The 21,416-nt window shown below is 38.1% G+C and overlaps 1 protein-coding gene across 1 annotated transcript in view; it reads left to right on the top strand.

Annotated features, from left to right (window-relative positions):
- Nucleotides 1–21,416, top strand: part of NUP210 (nucleoporin 210) — a gene marked incomplete at its 5' end in the record, with an annotated part of 68,135 nt that overhangs the window by 29,646 nt on the left and 17,073 nt on the right. The window contains 17 exons of the mRNA XM_082487661.1: nt 970–1,168; nt 2,439–2,584; nt 4,619–4,840; nt 6,079–6,252; nt 7,521–7,713; nt 8,045–8,151; nt 10,494–10,598; nt 10,734–10,835; nt 13,816–13,944; nt 14,641–14,768; nt 15,666–15,801; nt 16,128–16,190; nt 16,805–16,984; nt 18,491–18,571; nt 19,521–19,652; nt 19,851–20,009; nt 20,896–20,987. Of these exons, the coding sequence (XP_082343787.1) occupies nt 970–1,168; nt 2,439–2,584; nt 4,619–4,840; nt 6,079–6,252; nt 7,521–7,713; nt 8,045–8,151; nt 10,494–10,598; nt 10,734–10,835; nt 13,816–13,944; nt 14,641–14,768; nt 15,666–15,801; nt 16,128–16,190; nt 16,805–16,984; nt 18,491–18,571; nt 19,521–19,652; nt 19,851–20,009; nt 20,896–20,987 (2,348 nt within the window). The remainder of the gene's footprint in view (nt 1–969; nt 1,169–2,438; nt 2,585–4,618; nt 4,841–6,078; nt 6,253–7,520; nt 7,714–8,044; nt 8,152–10,493; nt 10,599–10,733; nt 10,836–13,815; nt 13,945–14,640; nt 14,769–15,665; nt 15,802–16,127; nt 16,191–16,804; nt 16,985–18,490; nt 18,572–19,520; nt 19,653–19,850; nt 20,010–20,895; nt 20,988–21,416) is intronic.

The following is a 21,416-nucleotide window of genomic DNA, read 5'->3' as shown; positions in this document are numbered from 1 at the left end:
TCCGCAAGGATTACAGTTTTAACTCTGTACCGTATGGTTCAATATTCTATCCTGAAGCCATTTGCAGATGGTTAGCAAATTAAGAGATTGCAAATGAAAAGCTTTCATCATAGTAATTGTTATGAAATGTGCAGTCAGACTGTGGTGGATTCTTTAACATTAATGGAAAAAGTCATAAATCAGAATAACAAATTATACAGTTCAGGCTTGTTCATCAACATACCAGCTATAATAGCATGGAAGCTCTATTTCTGACAGTCTTATTTTTGAAAGTAATCCTTTTGATTTCAAAAGTGTCTCTCACATAAAGATTACTTGTTAAAGCAGAAGGTTGTTAGATTAGTAGATATTTGTTCACTTATTAGTTTTCTGACCTACTACTGTGGAGAAATATTGACACCTTTAAAAATGTTTTTCCAACAAAAATGCAAGAAAGAAAAAAAGCCACTGGGGAAATGTTTGGGCCATTAGTTCCATTAACTTCTACATACCTGCTGCTGTGAGCGATGGAGGCTGGGGAGCCTTGCTGACTATGTCAAATATTTACGCTGTGAAAGTCAAAGTTGGATACTAAGTGTGTCCCAGTTGGTGATAGTACCTCCTGGAGATATCGTACAATTTAGTCCACACTTTAAAATCAACAAAGCAGAAGACAGAATTACAGAAGTAGCAGTAAAACGATCACCAAAATAATGTGAACTTGGACTGTTAGGGGAAAAGAGCACTAAAATAGTAGCAAGCTTTTCCTGGCCCTTTCTGATACCCTTCTGGGTAGGTAAACACAAAAGCAATGTTGAATCCAAGAAAAATTGTTTTCAGCCATCAGAGGGATGTCATCAGCTAGGAGAAGTATACGAGAGGGCTAATTAAAATAAGGCGAGCGTATTGAAGTCTGTTTTTCTTTTTTCTGGTACCGTTTTGTGGAGTTGTGTTCCTACATCTCTGTCCCGTGTTTCTTTCCTCTTTCAGGTGTACGTAACTGAACCCAGTGGGATGGAGTTCATACCATGTCAAGTTGAAGCACGTGTTGGCCAAATATTGGAGCTCCCCCTGAGGATTAATGGCCTAACAAATGTTGAAACAGGCGAGACAGTCCCACTGAGTGACTGCTCACACTTTGATCTAGTTGTGGAAGTAGAAAACCGTGGTGTGTTCAGGCCACTTCCAGGTGATTTGACTCCCTCCCTGTTTTGAAAGCTAAATTAAGATGTTACTAAGTCACACATCTCCTTTAAATCACTGTTTCAATTGCTGTGTACAGTATTGCCGGAGAGGTGCTTAACTTCAGAGGTAGGGGTCAAAGTAGTTTTATTTTGAGGATGTTTTTATTTTTTTGTGCAGAACTTCTCTTTGATATTTTTGTTAGTTTGACTCTGAAAGCATTTTGGCAAGTATGTTATTGGATAATGTGTAGTATTCTGTATGTCTTTTTATTGATTTAGTATTTTTAACATGCTTCTGTAACAAAGCTGATGGATATTCTCATGAGAGGTCCACATATATTGTGTTTTGAGGTAGCATTGGAAGTCTTACTTAAGATTACACTTAAGATTAATAACTGCTTTGCTTGAATTGTCCAGCAGTTGTTTCAGTTCTGTAAAGACACTGTTCATTGTTTGCTCACAAGGAACTAAGACAATTGGCTGCTTAAAATTTGCCAAAGCTCTGTCATTGTTAAGCTCATGGCTTTAAGAAAAGTCTCTTGTCAGGTTTATCAAGAGTATGGATTATGCATATTACGGTCAAAGATTGCCATTAATGTTGCTGGGCTAAGTGGACATTGAGCAACATGCTTGTTCCTGCGTCTTCTGGATTCAGTATGTTATTCAGATGTACCATTAATGTTTTCCATGAGGCTCTTTGCTGTGCCAGTAAAACCAGTCTGTGTTGTACCATCTGTTTGCCTGAGAGGCAGCTGTTTTAAATGTCACTATGTAGCATACTGTTGTACTGTTTGTTTCAAAAAAAAGAAAAAATAGACCCCTCCCAAGCCCCAAAACGTCCTCTAAGTAAGCAGAGAAATTTCATGAGGATACCTTACCTTCAGCTAGAGAAATGATGTATTGCCCACAGTTCAAGTTGTCATCTAAGCAGTGGTTTATTCGTGCTTAATTACAAGCCAGTTTCATTTTAGAACAGCAAGATGAAAATATTCAGTAAGAGACAAGAATTACATTAGTTTGTACCAGAGTAAAGACTAACGTCCTATTTAGGACAGTGTGAAAATAGAAGTTTGTGAGAGATGGATACTTTGGTAAGTGTTGGGTTTGAGATGAAAGACAATCGTGAACACATTCACCCATTTGGTTGGAGAACACATCTCTACTTACTTCTGGTGGAAGTGTTTTTTGTCAAGAAAAGCCGTGTTGAACATGCATTAAAATGCCTGGGTATTTCTCTCCAAATACGTATTTATATTTTTTTAATTTATCTGACAGGAAGGCTTAAGCCAACTGCTGATTTTTGTAGTGGAGTCAGAGTGAAAGCTGAAACTCAAGGTTACACAACCCTGGTTGTTAGTTACACCCATGGTCATGTCCACCTCAGCGCTAGCATCACCATTGCTGCGTATCTACCATTAAAAGTAAGTCTGTTTTTGTTGTTCCTGAAGCAAGCCATCACTTAAAATACCTTTATATGACAAATAGCAAGTTGATATTATGTAATGAGTATGGTTAAAAACAATGAGGTGGGTGGTTGATTCACAGGAAAAAAATTTATGGACTGTTTTGGGGAATTCTCTGTGGAGCATACATGTAGTAGAGTTTGCCTACAGAGACATTGCAAGCCAACTGTGGAGGAGTGAGTAGTGCGATAGCGAACTAACAGATTTTTGCAACTTCGGAAGTGGAAAGTGAATTTGACATCCTTGCCCATTTTTCAGACTTCTGGCAAAAGAGTCACAATTGCAGTCAGCTGAAGAAACGTGCAGGACAGTAATAGGAGTCAACCCTCATGCCAATGAGGATGTATGTCTTGTTTTGCACAGCACACCTGAATTAGGGAATTATGTTTCGGCAGACCTAGATGGGTTGAAAATTATGTGAGACTCAAAATGATTGTGTCTTGACAGTCCATTTTACTTGATGAAAAACTGACTGAATAAGGCAATAAGGGGGCAGTCATAATTTTGTGTCCATAATGGCAAATGAAAGTAGACCTATAAAAATAATAAATTTCTGCTTTCACAGTACGTAGACAGATTTTTGCAAGAAGGCAACGCTGACTTGCCTATATGGCAGTGAAAATGTATGGTTTTTCCATACAAATGGGAGAAACATATTTCGCTGTTGGACAGTTCACTAAAGAAAACAGGAAGAAAGAACCCGAGTACAGGGTCAGTGTGTGGAAATATGAAAGAGTATGTTACCCTCGTCTTCAGAGATCTAGCGCTGAATCTGCAAAGCTGAAATGTAATACATTTGACTGTAGCTTTATTCCCCAAATCTGGAACAAAGTTTGTGCAAATTGCACAAATCTCTGACTATAATGATGATTTTCATTTTTAAAGGTGCTTTTCTGTCAAAGATCTGAAATAGTTGAGTGTAATTCTGTGAAGATGCTGAGACATTCTGAACAGAGTGTGTAAACTTTTCTGATTTTGGCAGCCCATGTGAGAGAGGGGCATAGTCCCTTTAATTAGGAATTTTTCATGTGTATGTAAGTGTAGAACAGTGACTTCCGCATTCTTTTCCACCCTTTCTGTAGAATGAAATGTTTATAATGTCCAGAAATGGAGGCATTTTTCTGTCAGATATCTATTTAAAAAATAAAAATTACAACATAAAAAGTGGAAGAAAGATAAACACTAGTCAAAAGGCGGGCAGTCGCTCAAGACTATATCTCACCGTTTCATAATGGGTTTTTACCTTTATATTACAAGTATGAACAGGGAATGAATGGGAGGAAAGAGGAACACTTGTGCCAATGCTTCCCATGCCTTCTCTCTTCCTACCAAAATGCACCTGTGGAAGGAATTGAACCATCCTTTATGTTAGCTGCTATTTCTTTCTTACTAAACTCCTGAGGAATATGATGTTGTGGAACACAAGCTAAAAATGGTTATTGTGTATTAAAATGTCAGGTTAATTTCTGTGATGCTAAACCACATGGGGTGTGCCAGTGATGCACATCAATGTAGAATTTATTGTAGAGATTTGAAGTAAAACTTGGCATAGGTGAATAATTACATTCACAGAACTGTGCTGGAGAGACCACTGTCAAGTGAAAGGATTTTTAAAGAGTAAAATTTAATTCACTTAAAGTACTATCTATTTAAAAAATGGAGTGGAATACTTGCTGCCCAAGTGTGCTCAGAAGAGCATATTTGGGGTCTTTCTATTGCTGTAACTCTTCATGAAAGAGATGTAATTAGAATGTAGTTAAAACTTTGAATCTGTGGGTTCCAGTGAATATAATCTGACTGGACAGAATTCTTGTCGGTGATGCTAATTATTTTGGTACAACTCTGTTCTTAATTAACCACTGTATGGAAAAATCATAGCCTAATCAAAATAATGAATATAGCTCTTCTATTAAGAAGGAAGTTTCTTTTGCAAAGTACAACCAAACTACGTGTACATAAGAATCATTAATTTGTAACTGTCATTCATTACAGACTATTGATCCTCCATCTGTTGCTTTAGTGACTTTGGGTTCCTCTAAAGACATGTTATTTGAAGGAGGACCTAGACCATGGGTACAAGAGCCTTCAAAGTTCTTCAGGAACATCACCGCTGAGGATGCAGAAAGTATCAGTCTGTCTTTATTTGGACCTCCTACATCACGAAATAACATCCAGCATTGGGTTAGAGTATCTTGCAAAAGCCTGGGAGAGCAAGTAAGTGCCAGAAGGTATTTGCATTGTCCTCCATCAAACACTGAGCTCAGGCCATTGAGAACAGGCTTCAGACAGATTTATTATACCGTTTTATATAACAAGTATTTTTTATGATAAGCCAGTGAAGAACTTGAGTAAGCACATAGTTCATGCATTGTGATGCTGGTACAGGTTTTAGAGTGAGTATTTCATAACGTTATGTTATAAAGCGGTTTATGATGGGTTTATTGCAGTATAAAGCCAAGTCACAGAAACCTTATGTTGTAGAATGTGTTAAACACATCCTAATAAGTGCAGCTTTGGTTTGCATAAATAGGATCGTAGCGGAAAGTTACTGCAGTAAACTGATCTTCTGGCTGACCTGCTTCTCTTTACTAAGCTACCTTCCAGTGTGATTCTGTTTATTCAAACAAATGACAACCATATGAATTTACTGATCTGATATTTGTACAGTTTTTGTGATAGTGGCTGTAGTTATTTTCCATCTGGTCTTATTTTCTGCAACATGCAGAAGTGATTTATCCTCCTTTACTCACCCTGGCCAGTTTATAAAGCATTTAGCTTTGCTTTAATGTTGTTCTCCTGTAATTCTGCAAGGCCTAAGCATTTTGGTGTGGCTGCCAAATTGTTTAACCCAGTGGACACTGTATGAAGCATAGCTGTTTCTGTAAGTGCAAATTCAGAAAGGAACGGACATTGACTGTGCATGTGTTGCTGTCTGTCCTCAGTGTTGTCCAGAACAGATCGCATCTGTATGGGTGGATAAGGCAGGTGACAAGAGCTGCCTTAGCCTGCTGGGATAGACTTCTCTGTGTTTACATCCACTTGGTTTTGCTGAAGGCTAAAAAAGGAATGTAAAATAAAATATTAGATGTTTTTAAACACACTGAAGTGGCTACAAATATTTTCCTATTCTCACCCTGCAAGAAAAGCACTTGCCTGTTAGCTTTTTAGGTTACAAAAGATTTGTTTTTTGACTCAAGTTTGATAGTAATAAACATGAATAGCTAAGAAAAGTTGCCAGGAATAGTATTTTGAGAATGATATAGAACTGTTCTTGAAATGTGCACCTCCTTTTACATCTTCCCATGTCTTAATGGTGCTGTGAATCCCCAAGAATCGTATTTTTGCTTGTTCATTCTGACATCAGAGGGTAACTGAGATGCGTGAAATAGAATATGCCTGAAGTCAGTAGTCCTTTTCTCTCTCCTCACTTGCCTGTATTCATAATTGTACAGGTTATTGCCTTAACAGTTGGAAACAACCCCACAATCACCAACCCTTTTCCAGCGGTTGAGCCTGCTGTTGTGAAGTTCATCTGTGCTGTCCCTTCGCGACTCACTTTGACTCCTGTTTATGGAAGTCCTCAGCTTGATCTCTCCTGCCCTTTGCTGCAACAAAACAAGCAAGTGGTAAGGAGTGACAGGAAAAGAATGTGTTCTTATAACTTAAAAGTCAGTGTTTGGATCTCCACATATGAAATAAATTGTCTGACTTGCTGCAAGAGTAGCAGTAACTCTAGTGCTGTGGGCCACACTGGTGTCATCTGCTTCTGCAGAGAGCAGTCTGTGATTTTTTTCCTACAGTGATCGTTCGAACAGGTTTGTAAAGGGACCTAGCAGAAAATAGGAGTATATGTAAAAGCATTTGGATTGGGGCTTCTCACAAAAGTGTCGCTGTGAGGAAGCCTTTCTGACTTGTCTTGAGATAAACTTCTCTTTTTTGTATTAAAAAAAAACCAAACAACAAACCCACAAAAACCAGAGGGGGCAGAAATGTTCCCAGCAGCTGTTTCTAAGGAAAGTAATTTTTCCTTATTCCACTTCATTCTAATCTAACTCTTCCATTGAGTATATAGAGACACATTTTACCATATGTGCACTATTACATGAGCGTACATTTGTGCGTGTCATCTTAGTAAAGGCACAAACACTGCTCATGTGAAGATACCTATGTAAGCATATACAGTGAGTATTGTTCAGTGACGTCAGATGTATTCAGCTTTGCAAATCTGAGTCACAATAACCGGACAATGCATATGTGTAGATTATCAAGTGTAAAGAACTCGTATATCCTAATGAGTGCCATCACGTGTTGTCTGCTGAGTAACCTGTGTGTATTGTCGTGTTAATATTGCCAGGCAAGTATAAAAGTCATCCTACTTTCATAAAACTGCAGTGTGTATTGAGTTGATGAATCATTTTAAGTAACTTCTATATAACAACAACATGAGGGGGAAATTTTTGCGTATTTTAAGTCACTTCAGAGTTCACCTGTTTTTTCTAGTTCTGTTATGTGTCAGACTGCATCAGTACGCTGCTATCACTAATGCATTTCACAAGATGAACACTAGAAATTTGAGCTATGTCTTCTGACAAATAGCAGTATTTTTCATTATTTGTTTGAATTCCAAAGATGTCGTAGTTGAGCTGTGTGATTTGATTTTTGTTTTAAGGCAATTCACTAGCTAAAAAAAGCCCCACCTTTCCACCACCCCAAAGAAACCCGTGCAGCTGAAGTATGGCTTAATGACTTTGCATTGATGGCTCATTTTAATGAACATTACTCATGTAATGAATGTTATAATAAATCTCATGGAACACGGCATACATTTTTTTCTTTTAATGAATAAAAAATTCCTCTTGGATCTGTTCAGTTCAAAGTATTCGTTCTTTTTCAGGTTCCTGTTTCAAATTATCGCAATCCAGTATTGGATTTGGCTGCATATGACCAACAGGGCAGTAAATTTGATAACTTCAGCTCTCTTAGTGTTACCTGGGAATCAACAAAAATGTCCTTAGCTAATATTGAGCCTGATATGCCAATGGAGCTGACTCTGAAAGAAGATGGAAGTGGCCAAAAGAAAATGCACGGTACGTATTAATTTAAATGAGCATTTCATTATTTGAAGAAGGTCAGGATTAAATCTATTTGGTAATGTCTGAGCTTGATTAAAGAAATTACTGTAATCTGCAGTCATATTTCAGCTTATCCTTAACATGCATTTTAAGTGCGTGCTATTTGAAAAAATAAAACAAAACAAAACCACACCAAAACCCAAAAGAACCAAACCCAATGTCTGGAACCTGTCTTGAGAGAGAAAATCCTTGTGTGCTTAGAATGATAATGGGGGAGATTAGCAGTATGCATTTAATCTTTTTCTTCCGTATAATCAGCTTTATTTGACTTTTTGTTTAATTCTAGGCTTACAAACTGTTCTAGTTCATCATGAGTCTGGGACAACTGCCATCTCTGCAACTGCAACAGGATACCAACAATCCCATCTCAAGGCAGCTAAAGTCAAAATACCGGTACTCAGAACGCTGTTTTTTTTGTTGCCACTGCCCTGTGATGCTTAGTGTGCAGTGTTCCTATGTATTTATCTCCTCAGTGCATAGTAACGTAAAAGTAAGACAGCTCCATAGTTGATTCTGAAGACAGATTCATACCACAATGTTTTGGTAACGTTCATGGCTTTTCCTGCTTTCCTCTGCACTGTGTGCTGCTATCCATATCAAATATATCCAATTCCTTTTCTTTTATTTTTTTTTAACCATCTGGGCAAGGGGATGACAAAGGATTGTTTCAGTTGGTTTTCTTTCGAGTTAGGTTTTTTTAATGACTTGGTGAATCTCTGCCGCTTGTCCTTCACTCAAGCGACCATGTGCTTCATGCAGCTGTCGTTGGGGAAAGCAAATGTATTATTTCCACTGCAAAACTGGGCAGAAAGGTTCTGCATGAGCAAAGCGAAAGCTGGCTGATATCCTCATATGGACCATGTGTAAAATCTGGGCTCTGACTAAGACTCTTTTCTTTAATTTGGTCTCACGTTGATCTTGCAGAAGGGAGAGACTACTTGTTTATACAGTGCCAGCCATAAGCCTGGGCTCTAATTTTACAAGTCATTAGCCACTCCCTGAAATACTTTAGTTTTTAGATACTTAACATAGGGAAGAACAACAGCAAAAAGTAGTGATTGTGAACAAAGAAGGCGAATGTAAACAGATGGCAATTTTCTGTTTGTGTCACCTTTTTCTGGCTATAAAGGCAGGTTTCGGCCTATGGAACAACGTGATGTGCATAGTAACTAACTTTTAAAATATCCTGCTTTGCTAAATTGAAATTCTGTTTAAATAAGCAAGATTTAAGTGGGTTTTGACTATATGCTGTTCTGTATTGCGCACCATGAAAACACGCTTGAGACAAAGAGTAAAATATAGAGCTAGAGCTTACAGTATTTTCAATTCAAAGCAGGTAACAGATGGGCACTGGTAATGTGAAATATCCTATGGCCCAGATTTCTGTCAGTATGTCCAAGTTTGGCATTTGGATGGTAAATTTCCTTGGAAGATGATCTATATTGCCAGTTGGCTCTTGTCTTTTCACTGACATTTCCAGTCTGCTCTTGTTGGGAAGCATGGTGTGGATGCATTTCCAATGAAGAACTTGACTATAACTTAGTCAAAATTACTAGATTAGAGACACAGTTACGTTACCACCTAAGATATTTGGTTCTGTATTTGTATTTGCTTCTGTATCTTTTTTTCCTCTTTAAGAAAATTGAGTTGTAATAAGAAAGCTTGGTGTTCTGCAATCATTTTGTAATTCACTGTGCTCTTTTATTAAACCAATATTCAACAGACTTTCTTACATATAGACATAATTAGAAAAGTGAATTCTCTAAACTTTGCCTCGAGTTCAGAGAAGTGTATTGTATTTCAGTGTGGGATACATACATGTAAAATGGCACTAGAGTTCTCTTAAGTTCTAGTCTCTGTGTTTAAGTTTGGGAGGAATCTTTTGATAGCTTAAGACTAGTTGTAGATGCCACTTCTGCTGCAGTTACATAGGCTTGTGTGTTGCTTAGGTAATTTGTACTTATTAGCTAATTTGTCTGCTTTTTTCAAATAGGCTAGAAATGGACTGCTATATTCTGCTTTCAAACTTGTACATACTTACACTTCTTTCTGACAGAAAAAAACACAAATAAAAATCTAATCGATGATATATTAAGATGTCATGATCATTGTTCCATGTTTAAGTGGACCATCCTATTATGTCATTAGGGAGAGATGACATCCTTTCTACATAAGGAAATAATTCTACTAATTAGGAGAAATGGGTGCATAATACTAACTTCCTCTAAAAAACATTTTTGCTTTCTAAGCTAATGTTATTATGAGTGAATGATTAAACTTGCATCTGGTCCAGTGTTTATGTACTTACATTTAAGGAAGAATTTCTTTTGGTGGCCTGCTAGGAAGAATCCTAAAAAGATGAGCTTGAAGTAGAAAAAAAAACCAACATTCTGTCTTTATGCTTTATCATGTTTTATGAACTTACGATGCGTCTCTGAGTTGATATCCTATCTATGTCAGACTTGGTTAACTGGTGCTGCCACATCTTTAATGCGCAGTCATTTGTTCTTTGCCTGGGTCAGAGGTGCAGAATACACCAGCATGTCCTGTATATCACCTCACCTGTAGAGGAGAGCTGGTAGCTGAGCCAATTCCCAGCTCTTGTGGACATCCTATTAACCTAAACTTCTCCAGCTCTGGCTCTTTGTTCATCTGCTTTAAGCATCCTTCCCTGCAACTTGAACCGTTGTCTGACTCTTAGTGTTCACTCTAACAGCTAGAATTGTTTCTTTCAGTATGAACCCCTTCTACCAGTGTCTGCCACTATTGAACTGATACTAGTGGAAGATGTAAAAGTGAACCCCACTGACGTCTCCATTTACAATCACCCTGACGTACAGGTGAGGAATTATTCTGCTACTTTCTAACTGCAGGGAGGAAAACATCGAAAATTACATGATATGTGTAAGGATACCAGTTTTAGGAATGTACTAGAAAGATATAATCTAATTTTGGATGCTTTTGTGGTTTTCCAGGCAGAACTTGTCATCAGAGAAGGTTCTGGATATTTTTTCGTTAATACCAGTGTTGCAAATGTTGTAAGAGTGGCTCATGAGGAAGCTCAAGGGATTGCTTTGGTGAGTGAAGTGTTTTATTATTTTATGTCTTTTTGGTGGTCTGAACATTGTTCTGCAGTTTCATCACTATTGGTCGTTTTCCAGTACAAGTGGATAGAGAGGCAGTAACTGAGTCTTGGATGTGTTTGCCTGTCTCAGTCAAGCTTCAGGCAGGGGATCTTTGCACTAGCAGTGTCAGATATAGGAAATTGTTTCACCACAGTTGTGATGCATACGTATACTCTGTACAAGATAAAAGCCAGTACCGAGTTATTTCTTACCCATTAGAATTTTGCAGTGATATATTCCTGATTTCATAAACACAAAATGAAAAATAATGTGACAGAGTTATTCAGACATATTATACAAAAGATTAATTGGTTTCTAGAATAATATTGGAATACTTGTTGTAGGCCAGTACTTCTACAACCTTCAAATTCTTCTTCCAGTGCTATTTCAGGATATTTGCCATCATATTATTTCATCCTGATTTTGTGAATGAATATCTATTAAAGAGTTGATTTCTGATCTCCATAATAATTTTTAATGCACTTTTCATTAGAAGATGCAACTAAACTACAGTTATGCTTGACTTCACCTAGGCCCAGGATATGAGATGCATTCTACAGTAAACAACAACAAAACTACATATTTCCATCATAGCTTTCATTAAACAAGAACTGGAAGTTACACAAGTGGTTTTAAAGAGTGGTCTTTACAAATTTATGATTTACAGATTTATCTTGTAATAAATACTGTTGATAAAATTGTGAAATAATAATGATAAAGGTGGATTATTTTTTTCGTTGTAGAGAATGTGGAAAGTATTGGTGAAACATTTTGATTGTCTGTAACTGTTGAAAGTATAAGGTGGGAATATTTTTCCAGTTGAGTCAGGTAGGCACAGAGGTGGGGAAAAAATAGAAGCGATGAGCTTATTTTTGTACGTTGTACACTGTTTCAACTCCTAATAGTGTTTCAGGCAGATCTTCCTCATGGGTTTAGCAGTGCTTTAACTGACGTACACAAGATAATTTCAGAATAGAGCAGTGAACTTAAGTAGTGTAACAGTGCCAGCAAGATAGGCTTTGTGAGTACAAAACCAGATTTATTTTAACTACCTGTCAAATTAAAGGAGTGAAAGCTCCACTGTTTAACACATTTAAAAAACATTTTGAAAAGAAAAAAAAAAACCACAACCAAAAACCTCCACATTTTAAAAGGTTGTTAGTCCTGCATGTTACGTTTGAGTTAAGTCCCAGTATTGCCTATGGATTTTTCTTTCTGTGGAAGCCAGCAGAATGGTCTGTGTAGGAAATCAGCAAGGCTGATGTGCCAGGCTGATGTCATGGCAGGTTATTAGTGGAGCCAGGTTGATATGGGACGGTTTGATAGTAAACTATTCTAAGAAACTAAATTCAAGTTATCTAGAGCAGCGATTCTCAAACTTTTTACTGGGGCAATCAAGTGTAAATTCTAAACCTCTTACTTTCTTTGATACAGCAGCTTTTCTGGATGTGGGTGGTAGCATGGGGGAAGAATGAATAGTGGTAAACACTGAAATACGCTGGGTACTAGGGAGCCACTCGACACCTACTAGGAGATGAGAACAGAAGAGGTAGCTGGGAGAGGACCAGGTTTCGGAAGTTGTTGTAGCCCTGCTTTCCCCGTCAGCCTTCCGCTCTGGGAGCTTCTTTTCTCTGGTCTCCCAGCGCAAACTGAGCTCCGTTACATCTTCCTCCCTGTGGCCATGCTGGCTGCCTCCTCCTGGCCACATCCCCTTCTCTGCTTTCCATGGCTGTGTGTTAATCTATGCCCCCAGCACCTGTGTTAGCCACCCACTTTGGGAACTGCGGCTGTTCTGAAAGCTGACATTTATAAAACCTTTATATTCCTTTCTATTTTGAGACAAAAGTAAGAGCGGTGCCCTCAAAGAACAAAATGTCAGCTCTTCCCACTGCCCTTACTGCTGTCTCCTGTAGTTCTGCCAAGTAATGCTATGAATTATATTAAATTCCTTTGAACTGGGTGGCCTGGCTGTCCACCGCCCCGTGTTTCAGAGTTCATAAGCCAGATGAGCACATAGAAAGGACACCAAACACCCGCTCTGTCTCTGGCCAAAGTGAAGGTACCTGTGAAGGTGAAGAGAATAGTTGGGATCATCCCTGAGGTGCGTGGCACGGTCGGGCAAATGGCAAGAGCACTGCAGAGATGATGTGAGCGAGGCGTGGATGCCTGGCCTTGATAAAGGTGTGGAGACCACTTTGGGATTAGCGCCTAGTTCTGAGGGCTTGTATCTGTGAGCAGAGGTCTCTTGCTTGCTTGCTTGATTCTCGCTGTGTTCTGAGAAGAGTGACGTGTAAGTTTTTTGTATAAAAACTTAAAAAACCAATAATAACAGTTGTATCAAAGAAATACCTGATTTGTTAATCGTCTTCTTCCCTGGGAAGATTTACCACCAGATTTTGGCTATTTATTCAGGTAAAAGCAATAACTGTAAAGTGTGAATCTTGTAGGAAGCAATACCAATGCTTTATAAGCATAGTCTCTGTCCTTGTTTGGGTGGGGTTTTTTTGCCTTATTTTGTTTTTCATTCCACTTAGAAAAGTTTCATTCCTCTGAATGATTTGCTGTGGGTTTTTTGTCTGATGGCAGAAGAATAATAACATGATGCCAGACTGCTTCTAGATTAAGATGCGTTAATTCACTTGCTGCCCAGGGGCTATTCGCACTAGCTCAATAGTATGATACATGCATTTTACATACATACATTTTGCATGCATTTTACATACATACATTTTGCATGCATTTTACATACATACATTTTGCATGCATTTTACAGCTTTACTTTTACTTTGGTGGAAGAATTATCTGTGTCTGAGGTTTGAAGACTTCTGCATCCAACAGCGTCTGCCCTGAAAGTCATACAAATTTTATCCTATGAATGACAGACAAATGAAAACAAGAAGTGCTATAATAGAATTTTCTTTTGGCATTGCAGGTGCAGCCTCTGCTTCCAGGATCAGTGACTGTGATGATTCACGACTTGTGTTTGGCTTTCCCTGCACCAGCTAAAGCTGAAATTTATGTATCTGATATACAGGAAATGTACGTGCGAGTTGTTGACAAGGTTAGTGGCTTCGAAACGAGCATTATTAGCTGATCCGGGTTGCCCTGACTCCTTGTGCTGATCATGGACGTGAAGATGAGACATGTAGAAGTTGATACAACGTAGTGGATAGGGCCCTCTGCTGCAGCTGGATCACCTTAGAGAAATAGCTCCCTGTGTTTCTGTTTCTCCCTCCCAAATTTATCCTTTTAGGTTATAAGTCTTTCAGCGTATCAAGTGTCTCTTCATGTTCTGTGTGGCAGCAATCTCAACTTTAGCATTTACACAGCAATCTTAATTCATAATTTATATGAACACGCTAATTCACTTTTCCTGTTGTTTAAAGTGCATGAGAGTGATTCTTTTAGGAGTAGGTTTTGCCCCAAGGTCATTTTCCATATGTCGTGTTTTAAAAATTAACAAAAAAGGTCCAACTCATTTTACTTGCCAGCTTGGGTGCATCTTATACAAAATAAGTGTTGATATTTCTGGATGTTTTAATTATGCCCTTGCCAGCTGAAAGACCTGAATTCATTTATTTAATTTGACGCTAACCGTAGCTGGCAGGGATTATTCTTTAAAATCAGTGCTAATCTAACCTTGGGGCTTTATCTCTAATACCCTACTAAAAGTGTCATACAAAATAAAATGAAAATGTTTACGCTAATAAATAACAATAGTTGAAATGACAAATGACTGGATGTGACTGTGTTACAGGTGGAGATTGGAAAAACAGTTAAAGCTTATGTCAGAGTTCTGGATGACTCTAAGAAACCTTTTCTGGCGAAATACTTTGCTGTCATGGATCTAAAACTAAGGGCAGCGTCTCAGATTGTTTCACTTGTGTAAGTCAATGGATTTTTTTTTTAATTAATCTGCAAATATGTTTATAGGCAGAATAGGCAAAAAAATGAGTAAAAGTATTGGCTTGGAGGCATGGTAGTATGCAATGACAAAGTTTTTATTTCTTTTTATTTATCTTATTTTTGTAAAGTTTTTATTACCTGTTAAATGGTAATTTGTCAGGAAAATTGCCTAAGCTAACAGTCTAAATCTTGTTGGCTGATGAATGAGACTGTATTTATGCACTATAATATGTCATGGAGCCTTATGCATCTTGGAAGCAGTGACTTGGCAAATAATGTCAGGTGAAGAACTCTGGGAAGACACATCTGATGTTATCAAACTTATTCTTTGTGTTACTTCACCTTTTAGAAATAGGTAGGCTAATCATCCTATTGCCTCAAAGGTCCTTATTTTCCAAGCTCTGAACACAATGATTAAAATCACAGGAAAAAAAGGGGTTTGGACTGTTGATTTTTAGTGTTGAGGTAATGAGTAAAAATCATTCTGTTTTGTATGTGGAGGTGTGCATATGTATTTGCAGGCACTGTGCAGCACTGCTTGGCTGTGTCTATCCCACTCCATTAAGTAGTGTCAAGGCTTGAGCTGCTATTGTCCATGCTGGTCAAATTGTTAGTGGGCTCCCTGGCAGAGTTTTGGTCTGTACCAACTAACACTTGTTTCATTTTCACTTCAGGTATTTCATTTTAGGATAAAATACAGGCTAGAAAGAACCATTTCATGGTGTTACATGTAGAAATGTGATAGTTTAATTTTGCTTAAGACATAGTCGCTTGGTCATCCTTATGATAAAACTGCTGTCCACTAATAAGTCCTTTGCATTTGTTATTCATGTAATTCAATGAACTTCTGTATTTCAATGTGTTTCTTTGCTACAGCCCACTCAGTGAAGCTCTTGATGACCATACTGCTGCTTTTCTAGTGCATGGGATAGCCATCGGTCAGACTAGTCTTATGGCAACCGTTGCTGACAAAAGAGGACAAAGAATCAACTCTGCTCCCCAACAGATTGAAGTAAATAATTTCAGATAAAATACATGTGTAAACAAAATGTATGTTATGATAGGATAGGAACTGTCTATTATAGTTAATTCATAGCATAGTAATTAATTTGCCATAAAAAGTAAACCAATCGTTCTGTCTAGAGGTTATCCAAATGCTAGTCTGTTACAGATTTCATAGTGTTTTTTAACTGCAAGTGATCAGTTAAGTTTCTGCATTCTCAATTTACTGTAATTAAGTGAGTGAAGACACAGTTTTACACTTGTATGTAGTGTTTTGTGACATTATTTATCTGATGGAAATAGCGTGAACACAAGTATTCATATTTCTATTTTTAGGTCTTTCCCCCATTTAGACTACTGCCAAGGAAAGTGACCCTAATTATTGGGGCCATGATTCAGGTAAGGCATCTTCTTACATGTTTTCTTTCTCTTGTCATTTCTGTTTTAAAAGACATGTTTATAACTTATTTTTCAGGAGTAGATATTCAACTTCACAATTTAGCTACATTCACACTGGACGTTCCTCCTAACAAGAATAGTTTCATTCTTGAGCCACTTTCCATTTTAGTCTATTGCCCGATCAAAGTTTTCGTATTTAATTGTGTCAAGGGAGCGTCAGCTTTTCCAGTGTTAAGTACCAGCACAGCATTAATAATCTGTCGCCTCCATGAAACTAAGCATAGTGGGCTAGTTCTACAAACTGAAACTCAGAGCAGAGCTGTACCATGTGTGGTGAAGAGAAAATGAGGTAAATTCTTCTGAAACTTTCTGGGCTGGATGTAGCATCAGCCTATTAGATTCTATGAAGTAGTTCTCCACTTAGCTCACATGTTTCCCCGTCCAACTTCATGCAAGGACCAGTGTGCAGGAGAAATAAGCCCTGAGATGCCCTGGGAAGGTTCAGACAGCCTTTTTTTACTGAAGACATTGTAATGCTGAGCACAGAAGAGGTGTACCCTGTAACAAATATCCATTGGGTTAATTTTAGTTGTTCTGTGTGCTATTAAATATAGATCACTTCAGAAGGAGGCCCTCAACCTCAATCCAACATCATTTTCTCCATCAGCGATGAGAAGATTGCATCAGTGAACAGCACGGGCCTTGTGAGAGGAATGGCGATCGGGAACGGAACGGTAACAGGACTGGTGCAAGCTGTTGATGCAGAGACAGGAAAGCTTGTCGTGGTGTCTCAGGTAACATTTTATGACACAGTTTGGGGTTGAAAAGGGCTCTCTAACTCATGGGTTTGGCTCAAGACGGACGAATAGTCTTTTTATGTTAATAACGTTATTGTGCACTTGATTCCTGGTTTCCTGAAGGAGATGAAAAATCAGTGTTTCTTCTTCCTTGGCTTCTGAACTTATGTATGTGCTGACACAGCTGATACTTTCAACAGACAGCTAAATCTTGCTGTACCTTAAAACAAAGTTCTACTGATTACCTAGGGAGACTTTACGAGCAGTCTTATATCTTCAGAATTGATTAGTAAATCTAGAAAAGCCTATCTAAAGAAGCCTTTCTAAACCAGCAGAAGGTTGTCCTTTCCTGCATCATCTTACAGTTTAGCAGCATTTTGTATAAGTAGAATCATAGAATCGCTGAGGTTGGAAGGGACCTTTAAGATCATCAAATCCAGCCATTAACCTACCCTGACAAAAGCACTTCTAAACCATGTCCCCAAGTACCACGTCTACCCTTTTTTTAAACACCTCCAGGTATCTATTGCCTAAGAAATGTATTGTCCCTTAGGCTCTAGGCAGGCCATATAGAAAGCTATCATTCTGTGCTGTGGTCTGAATCTGTCTATGAAGTTCAAGCAGCAAATTCCTGATATTCCATCAGAATATCTGTCTGTATAATTCCTTACCTAGCTGAGCGTGAGGGAGCTGATGAGCAGGCCTGGAAGGGAGCACAAGTCCCTGGAACTTGCATGAGACTAACAATAGAACTGGGGCCAAATCTTATGGCTCTTCATTTGAGGTCAAGGCAGGACAGCTGCTGCACACCACAAAGCTCTGCTGCTTGAAAGGTGTCACCACAGGCCAAGAGGAGACAAAGTAATTCAAGAAAAAATAATAAAAAAGCAATCTGTGCTTTTTTAGTGCGGGGGCAGCAGTCTGGCCTGATGCTGTGGCACAAAGCAGAGTGAACTCGAAAGCTAAATCTGCTGCCCAATGAGGTCCAGGTCTGGCTTTTCCTCCCCCATATACAGTAGGAATAATATCTATCAGGAATGTAAGGATACGTGAAGGGGAAACATCAGAGTATCATATATGTCATCCTTTTATTCTTGATTGTCCTGTTTGCTGCTACCATTCTCTTTTCTTTCTAATTCTCTTAATGTCTTCCTTTACCTTCTGAGATTATTCATCCCTCTTCTCCTAGGGACCCCTATGATCTAGTCTGTTACCTCTCAGCTCCCTCATTCATGTCATCAGTAATTTTGAGCATAGGTTTTGGTTAGTTGTTTGTTTTTTTGGTTTTTTTTTTTTTTTTAATTCAGATGTCATTTTTAAATGCCTATCAATTTACAAAGTTAATGCTTTTGTAGTTTTTTACAGTCCTACTGAATTGTGTCCCATGACAAATCACATGGCAATAGTGATTAAATAATGGCAAAATAGTGAATAGATCCTGAAAGTGAAATCTAGTTCACATTTGACAAGTGCTTACAATGTCTTCCTTTCCTCTCTTTTTAGGACAAAGTGGAAGTTGAAGTAGTACAGCTGACGGCTGTTAGAATTCGTGCACCGATTACACGAATGAAAACCGGTACACAGGTTAGTTGATTTGTGATAAGCTTTTATTTACCTTTAAATTTTGACCTGCAAGCTGTGACCCTTCTGTTAGGTTATCTGATAATACCACTGCAGCTGTCAGAGTGGTTGTCTGCTCTGAGGGGTACCACTGCTGCTGCAGGAATGAACGTGCCATCAGTGGAGAAGCTCCAGAGCTGGACATATTAAAAGAGAAATTGGGACAAGTTTACCTTGTACACCAGGCTGAGTTTCAGAAATTCAGGCCCTGCTGAAGAAGCATCATTTAATACGGCGAAGGGTACTCTCATCTTCATCCTGTTTGCAGTGGGGACTTTCTTCCTCTGTATGTTAAAAATCTACTGTACGTCTGCTATATAACAGATACTGTTCAAATTATCTTTTAATAACTCTATTTTTTAAGAGTCTACTTTTCCCCTATTACTTACTCATTCCAAAATGGCTAGTGATTCTAGCTCATTGGTCCCAGGTGAATGAATTGCTTTGAAAATTAAAAATAAAAACTTGAAAATTGCTGTTTCATGTTTACATGTTATGTTGTCTTAATTTGGAGAGTTGGAAGGGGAAGGTTGATGTCCAGAGCAGAGGTAACCAGTTAACCATCTAGACAAAGATGTAGAAAACTTGTGTGTATGACTTAAGTAAGATGAAGTGATTTGACGCTACAAATGGGACAAGGGAAATATTCAACCCATCTTTTCTGATGGAAAACTGGTACTTGTTTTTTGTAGAGCATGTAGCAAATGAGATTAAATCAAAATATACATTTTACAAGTTGGTGGTTGAGTGTTCCGTGTGAAACATCCTTGCAACATATACAGCAGCCAAACTGTTTTCTTAATAAGAAATACCATCTCTTGATCAATGAATTTGAAGTTTAATGATATTTGCTCTGTGCAGGTTTGGTTTGCATCCTAGAATTACCTAAGAAAGTTGGTTTCTGTGTTTCTAGATGCCAGTTTATGTAATGGGCATCACCAGCAGTCAGACTCCTTTTTCATTTGGCAACGCAGTACCGGGGTTAACATTCCACTGGTCTGTCACAAAGAGGGATACTCTGGATATCAAGACAAGACACAGTGAGGTAAATCGTGTGTGTGTGTACCTGCATCTGTGTGTATCTTGGGAAAGGGAAACTGCCACATAATGGGAATCGAGAAAATACTGTTTCTTCCTCTTACTCAAAATAAAGAGCGATTGTCAGCATTAGGTGTGGTCTTCCCTCTCTATCAATGTCAATTCTTTCCATGAGTAAAATTTTAATCACTTTCTCCTGTCTAAGGCTTCTTTTCAGCTTCCTGCAAAATATAACTTTGCAATGGATGTTTATGGCAGAGTAAAGGGAAGAACAGGCCTGAAAGTTGTTGTGAAGGTCCTTGATCCTGCAGCCAACCAGTTTTACAACATGGCAAGAGAACTGTCAGATGAAATCCAAATTCAGGTATCATGAAGTTCCTCACAGTTAACGTTTTAATATCTATTTCAGAGCTGAATTTCAGAGTCTGTATTTGAGGTCAGGAATTTGAAACGCAAAGGAGTAGTTCCAGCTTTGGTTTATCTTTAAGCCCTTACTCCTGTTTGTATAATGTTCTGCTGCTTGGAAACCTCCAAGTTCCCCAAGTGTTGTTAAGGTTTACGCTGAACAGTCACACACTGGTGTGATGCCTGCATGAAATTCAGGAGTTAGAGGTTTTTGTAGACCACCTGAAGTTGAGGTGACTTGTCTTGTGGATAAGCTGTGTTAGAGCTGTAAAAGAACTTTGCTGCTGCAGTTCCCCTCTGCACAATAATACTTCTTGTTCATAGTGCTTATCATACGTGTCTATGCAAGCATGTTAATTTGAATTAGGAATTAGCTTCTGAAATGAATCTACTGGTTGTTCCCATTTACCATGCTTTGGGGAGCAGTTTCAAAGTATGCAAACTGGATTCCTTTAGATGGAACAAGGCTGGAAATGTGCTTGAGGAGTGCATCTCATGTGGGTATTTGCTTCATGGGCTCAGACTTGGGTGAATGTGGGGGTCTCCAACACCATTTCAATTGAAAAATCTGCTTCTTTTTTCATACTACTTCATAGTATAGCTCTAGCCATAGAAATGAATGCTCTTCAGAATCATTTCTAGAAGATACTGCCTATCCCATTCTCAAATGTTCATGTTTAACTTTCATTTTTTTTAACCATGTATATTATACAGGGTAAAAAATAGCATGTTATAGTTTCTTTTAAATAATAATAAATAATTCCTATTATTTAATTATTCCTAATAAATAATACTAAATTCCTTGCTGCACACAACAGTAGGCTAAAATGCCTTTTATTTTCCAGGTGTTTGACAAACTTCATCTCGTCACCCCAGAAGTAGAAGCAGAGCAGATCTTAATGTCACCAAATTCCTTTATTAAACTTCAGACAAACAGGTGAGCAATCAGTTTTCCTACTGTGATTTGTCAGCAGTTTATCAAAACCGTAAAGCAATTCTGTTTGAAGTAAGCTTTTTTCAGTCTTTTAAAAAGAATATATCACAGTGCATCCAGATAATATACAACTTATCTGGTGATTAATAGTATCTTATCTGTACTCTTGGGCTCTGTCAAATCTTGTATTAGTTAGATTGCAGCTAGAAAATTCATTCAATACTTGAACTTTTGGATCTTATTTTAAAAGATGCTAAGCCAGTTAACGCAGTAGCCTGCTTCCATGAGAGTTTTTTATGGGCAATCAGGGCTTTATGGTATATACTTCTCTGTATCTCTCTCTTAGACAGAGGCTATGACTAGATTTTGAGATTAAAATGTCCTTTTCAAATAAGGAGTCCTTTTTACATAATCTGTTTTCAAACTGACATT

This window comes from Vanellus vanellus (genome assembly GCF_965231255.1).
Source record: "Vanellus vanellus genome assembly, chromosome: 9".
NCBI lineage: Eukaryota > Metazoa > Chordata > Aves > Charadriiformes > Charadriidae > Vanellus > Vanellus vanellus.
Note: the sequence above shows the minus strand (reverse complement) of the source record. Positions and strands in the feature narration are given on the sequence as shown.